Genomic DNA, 6,745 nt, shown 5'->3' with positions numbered 1-6,745 from the left:
TTGCTGACAGAGCATCCGATGTGGCAAAATATATTTATGACTACCCAATCAACATCAACTACAAGAATCCCACTAGTATAGGAAGGACGAAGTGAGAAGCCTCAGTGCCCAACTTCGTGGGACCCAGTATCATACACGGGGACATTTTGTATTGGTACTTAACACAAAACTCACACACATGGCACATCAACTTTTCTGGGACTACGCAGCTAACATGCCACCACTCGGTTCACATCCTCTAACATTTCGACATTAATCGCCAACGCGTCAGTAGAACGAACCGAGTGGTTTGTGACTTGTGAGAGCCTACACGGCTTTCTTTTCTTATCTTTTTTATATATTTTTTTCATTTCAATCATGGCTACTTATAGGGGGTGGTGGGTGCGCTTTGTATCTTATCCTCGGCAGTTGATTGCGGTTCACTTCTCTGGTTTCGCACTTTAGCTCCGATATCTGGAGGCGTCTTTCTTCAAGAATAGAAAAAGCGAAGCATAACCCAGATCAGATAAGCGAGAGACAGAGGATTACTGTTGTTCAGTTTCAGATAGCAAGCTTTTTTCATTTATTGAAGTTTGAAACGAGAAGGGGTTGAGTTGAGGTTTTCCTTCAAGTCTCCGAGTAGAGAGGAAAGGGAAAGGGTAAGGTTTTATTCTTTCTTCGAGAATAAAAAATGGCTGTTGTGGACGTTTTGGTTTCTCGTACCGGAAGAGATTTGCAGCGCTATGATGAGGTCGGCCGTCGCCAAGTCGTTGGGTGAGTCGCTGTTTCTTGATTTTATTGATGCCTTCTTGATGGGTCTTACTCTGCTTCAAGGGACGAATCTCGTGCTCCGCTGCGAGGTTTTCGACCTTTACTTCTGAATTTGTCAAAATTGGACAAATTTTTGCCCCCTTCACCTATTATTCTATATCTTGTTTTTTTTTTTATTTGAACTTATTTAAAGATGATTATTAATGTAATTTCCATTTTTAATTATGTTCAGATGCATTCCATATAGATGCAATAATCCTTCCAATGATGCCGATATCAACGATTTGGAGGTTCTCATGATCAGCTCACAGAAAAAGAGACATATAATGCTGTTTCCAAAGGTACTGACACCCCTAAATTTGAGACAATTGAAGGGTTTGTTCTACTGTCTGAAGCGAGTGATGGGTTGTATCTTAATCTTGCATTAACATGGTGCAATTGATTTTGTGCTAAACAGGGAGGTTGGGAACAAGATGAATCAATCGTACAAGCGGCTGAGCGCGAGACATATGAGGAAGCCGGTGTGACAGGCACTATTAAGGTTAGTATCCACTGGACATGGTTACTGTTTGATCATGTTCTCGGCATTGGCAAATCCCTGGCTTTCCTGGACAAGCAAAACTAATCTCTTTTTTTCGTTTGTTGCAGACAGGATTGGGTAGATGGTTATTTAAGAGCAAGAGGTTTGGTTCAGATTATGAGGGATATATGTATCCTTTGCTTGTCGAGAAGCTACTAGACAACTGGCCTGAGAAGAATGTACGCCAAAGAAAATGGGTATGTACAACGGAATGTGTTTGATATTTCGATGCTTGAAACAAACAAAATGAATGAAGTACTGATTTTGGGTTGAAATGTTCTGTTCAGATGACTGTGGATGAAGCCAAAAAATCCTGCCCGCATGATTGGATGATTGAAGCTCTGGAGGAATTGGTACTTCGTCTGCAACAGAAAGGGAATTAAGTTCTTCCTTGTTATTTAATCCAGGAGATGAGGAGATGGCAGCAGTTGACTGTAAATATTTAGACCGATGACAAAGAGACGGAGAACAGAGGAAAGAAGAGGGGAAAGGTACGGAAACACACGATGCAGAATTGCAGAATTCTGAATTCCAGTCCCCCCCTCCCCTACAACTGGCCCTCTCCCCTTAATCCTGCACGGTCAGGATGCATTCCCCCTGTACTTTGGGCCTTGTAAATTCTGATCTGGGCTGATTGGTACTTCTCCCAAAGAAGAATCCTTGATGACTGAGAACAGGAGAAGCAAAATTGTACATGCTGAGTGGTTTGGAAAAATCCACGAAGATTACTGGGAAAAGAAAACATCAAATTGTATAATTCGACCCAATTTTTTTTATTAAATGAAATTGGGTGATTCCATCACAACCTTAAATTGTCATTAAAAACATAATAATTAATTTTTTGATGTTGCAGCGGTTCTGAGTCTGCCTTGTGATAAATAGGAAGGAGGGGGGAAAATCTCCAACTGCTTTTATGTGTACACGTTGTGGGGGATTTCTAACTTGGGGTTGGTGCTGATTCCGTGTCTATGGTTACTGTGCTTCGTAAACATTATTATCATGTGCAAGCGTGTTTTCTATTACTTTGTAGGACTCAGTGGGATGCTGCTGATGCATGAACGTTTTTGGAAACACATGCAACTAAACAGATTCATGGACCGAGTCAGATAAGACTTATCAGTTATCACCGAGAGAGAGGAAAAAAGTGATTTTTCTTTTTACTGTAGCACACAGGAGCTTCAAATGTGTGAGCTCACAGATGATAGTGAAGAGAGAACGTGATTCACACATTTTGATAATCAAATAATTACATTAAAGGATCCAACAAAATCATTAAAAGCTTGGAAAACATAATAATCAATGAGTATAATATAAGGTTTTGCACTCTATGTATTTGCACTACCATTAGTACTTCTTTCGATTACGGTGGTTTTGCGTTTTCTTTAACTATTTAATTTAATTTGTATTTATCAATTCAAAATGTTTTCACAATATTTGAAGTCTATGCAAATTTATATTTACCAAATACCTCCTTAATCCATTTATGAGTTTATATTACTCTTTTCTAGCCTTTACTTTGTCTTTCCCTCTCATTGTAGTGTGCCATGATTATTTAATTCATTATTCTTTGGACCATGGTTTAAATTAGATTTGGCAATTAGACGTGTTCATAAGCTGGGCTCGGGTTTGATTTTTGTCAAAATTTCAATGGGGCTCACGTTGAGACTCGAACATTGAATATTTAGAATAGGGTTAGCCCATGAATCATAGGGGTCAATGGTTCAACCGTCCATATCATCTCATTTTTTGATCAAGTTAATGGGTGGTTCAAATGGTTTGAAACGTTCAACTGTTTGAATCTACATCGACTTTGAAAATGCTGGTATGATAATAGGTGATCCACGACCCAACCCGAATTGTTTTGGGGTCGGGTTGGGTTACGCCCACTTTTGGTTTGGGTCTCTTCATAGGGGACCTTAACCTACTTTTTGGGTTGTGTTGGCTCGTTCTCTCAGTTTATTTATTTTATTTTTGGCAAGTTTAATTGAAAGTATTGATACACCCGATATGCCATTAGGCCCAATACATTAATTTCTTTTAACTTTTTAGTTTCATATTTTTAGAGAGGATTAAAATACTTGTTTTTTATAATCCAAAATATAAAAAGTTCCAAAATCCAAAAAACTGGCATTTTGGTGACCATTGGAAACAATTTGAACCTTACTTTGGACTTTCAAAGCAACACAGACCACCACCAAACGCAAGGTTTTCTGGTGAACTGTTATCAGGATAAATTGTTGGATCCCCAATAGGAATTCGCCTTATCAAGATAGTATTGCATGGTACACTTTTCAAACATATTTCATGCTTATATTGTCATTGATGGGGGTTACACTGTTATATGTAGGCTACAGTATCTTGTGAGTAGCAGATCCAAAATACATTCAATGAACGTTTTTACTCTTGCTGATACACAGAGAAACTGTTTGGGAGATTTGAACCTTTGTCACCCAAGTTGCAATGTACCAACTCAACCTTCTAATATAATTATCTGTTTGGATTTCTGGGTCGTGTTACCCCTGTGGGCCTGCGCTGTTGTAGCCCCTCTTCTTGTCTCATAAAAAAAAAAAAAAAAAATCCAATTATTGTCACCATTTTTCCTATAACATTTTATTGACGAAAATAAATTATTTATATCTTTTTCTATAAGCTCATAATGTTAAAATTCAACAAAATATGCTAAAATTCTGGATTCGATCTGATTCTTATATCTTTGTTCTAGAAATTGGGCCAAGAAAACAAAAAATCGGATTTGATCCTCACAAGATCATGCTCATAGCATTCATAGTCTTGCAGATTTGTATTGGAAATATCTTCCTATAAAAAAAAAATATTCCCAATGCACGGCAAATATTAACTATGCAAATCTCGAGAGCACCGAATCCAATATCAGAAAACAAGCCAACAGCTCTATGATCTTTGTTGATAAACTTGCATCTACAACCAAGCAACCATCTGAACTAACTAAAAGCAAGTTTAGCCTGTTTCTCCTAATCCTCTTGTCTACTCACCCAGATCCGGTATGAAGTTCATCATCTCACCCGGACATTCTTTTATACCCCCCCCCCCCCCCCCCCCCTTCCCTTTCTAGAAGGATCTTCTGCAGAAGCATGGATTGATTCTGATTCTGATTCAGATTCAATGCTGTACAGCTGCTTCTCCTGATTATGCAACCCTACTTTTCCGAGGACAAGTCTTCTCCATCAAATCAATGGGAATCGAAGAGACCCCAATGTTGACATAAATGGGAAAAATAAGGATTGATCATTAGCAGAGCCGGAGAGAGGCCTTCAATCTGGTTTAACAGGCCCACGTGTCTGAAATAGACTGTTGGAGAGTTTTGGCTGAGCATGCAAATGAGGCTTCAGTCTATGCAAATGCAATCAGCTTTCCAGTGATATGGAGAAAAAGATGTTAAGTGAAGATTACAGTTCTTTATACGCTGTTCATTGGTATCAAAAGAAGTCAGTCCCCTTTAACCTAGCTCCTTTTTCCTTTAACAACGTGTGTCATGTGTTGAGTACAGTGACAACCTTTAGAAAAGTCATAAGATCCTTGTGGTCTGGACTTTTAAGCTGAAAGCCTGAAACTGTTTCAAATGGCCATCACTTATCACAAATATTGTTTGATAGTTTCTCTAGGTTTTTCTTGTAATTTTTGTTATATTTTATGTTTAAAAGAATAAATTTGGACTGTGTATAACATAATTATAATCAAAAGAAGACTATCAGAATTGAAATTTCAAACAGGTGATGAAGGCAACTTTAATGGGTCTAATTGGGCCACACCTGATTAATAATGGATTTGGTGCTGGGTCTTGTTTTATAGAACCAATGGGGTCTGTTTGGGGTTGGGTCTACATTTACAGCATAGTCGTCTTATCAGTTGTTCAGGACTGGGCCCACCCTGATCTGACCCATTGACAGCTCTATCTGTGGCGACTGGGCCCAGTACACCAATATAGAAACAGCCTTTCTTCAGTGGGGTTGAAATGGCGGAGGTCCATTTGGATAGTTTGGGATTCCCTTTCCCCTTGCTCATTTTCCCTCTTATCTGTTCTTTGCTGTTCTTCTTACCTTTATTATAGCAGAACAACATTTGTAGTGCGAGCCCATAATTGGATGCTTGCTGGTAACGACACTCCTCAGCTCCTTCCATGAAGCACAAACCATGGTTTCTTCCCAGCATCCCACAAGTCCAGGAAAGAGTAGTTTAAGCGATCGACCAGCCCACGTGGTTCATCTATATGGTCACATGGCATGTTCTCTTGTTCATGTTAGTTATACCTACCTAATGTGTGGGAACTTCTTCTCATACTCAAAATATGCAAATACTTCTATTTAAAATTACAATTGCCACATCGGCAAAAAAATAAATTGATTTTGCTGACATGGCAATTATTTTTGTTTGAGAAAGCAAAATCATAAATTTGACTCCTTCCATGTTGCCAAGTGTTAGAAGCAGAACAACCGATTTATCCGTCCTCACTGTTTGTAAAATACAACGAAAAGAGAGTCCGACTATCACATCAGAAAGGCGTGATATCTTAAAAGCTGATAACCTATCAACCTGCCTGTATCATAAAAGTGCTAACTATATCCGCTGATATTTATCAAAATTCATGGGGAAGGAGGTTTCTGATTGATCAAAGTTATGTGATATCATATCCTTCTAGCATTGTAGTTATTGGTATATGACTGAAGTGGCTGAACTAAAATGCTTATTATTTTTGTCTTTTAATGAATAAACTTTTTACAGGTTGTGGGCTCCTTAATAGATGAAACTGAAGTTGAGTCATTCGTAGGGGTGAGACAAAAAACCAAAAAACTGAATGTATCGAAAAAATTGATCAAAACTGAATCGAAAATCGGTTAATCGAACTGATCGATTCGGTTTTGGTTCGATATTTAAAAAAAATCAAAGATATCAGTACGATTTCGATTAATTGATATAGAAAATTGGCAATTAATCAAATCGACCGATATACATATATTTTTATATATTTTATATATATTGTATATATTTTTTATATTATAATTTAATAAATATGCATTATATATATATATAAATAAATATATATATTTATAATATATAATATATTATTTATTACTTAAAATATAATATTTTGTATATATTTAAATTTTTTATTATATATTTTTATAATATATTATAAAAATTAAAAATTTGAAAAACCAACGAACCAAACCAGCTGACCAGTTAACTGATTGGTTGTGGTTCAGTTTTAGTTACTGGTTTTCCAAAAACCGATAGTACCGGTTTGATTACAAAAAAGACCCACCGTGAGCACCCCTAGTCATTGGTGGATTACTATACCATTGATTAATTTTGTTTTACTTAATTATTTTATCCATTGAAAGATAAAAGCAATAAGTCTATTAATCAAGTAACAACTTC

At 37.1% G+C, this 6,745-nt stretch overlaps 1 protein-coding gene across 1 annotated transcript; it reads left to right on the top strand.

The window, feature by feature from the left end:
• The first annotated feature begins 392 nt into the window (after positions 1-392).
• LOC104607399 (nudix hydrolase 18, mitochondrial-like) lies at positions 393-2,189 on the top strand. Its single transcript, XM_010273039.3, has 5 exons — positions 393-753; positions 983-1,091; positions 1,208-1,291; positions 1,399-1,527; positions 1,618-2,189. The coding sequence occupies exons 1-5, from the start codon at positions 671-673 to the stop codon at positions 1,711-1,713; spliced, it is 501 nt and encodes a 166-aa protein (XP_010271341.1). The 5' UTR covers positions 393-670; the 3' UTR covers positions 1,714-2,189.
• The last annotated feature ends 4,556 nt before the right edge of the window (positions 2,190-6,745 follow it).

Source organism: Nelumbo nucifera, chromosome 4, assembly GCF_055504915.1.
Source record: "Nelumbo nucifera cultivar China Antique chromosome 4, China Antique-T2T, whole genome shotgun sequence".
NCBI classification, from domain to species: domain Eukaryota; kingdom Viridiplantae; phylum Streptophyta; class Magnoliopsida; order Proteales; family Nelumbonaceae; genus Nelumbo; species Nelumbo nucifera.
This window is presented reverse-complemented; position numbering and strand designations above follow the sequence as displayed.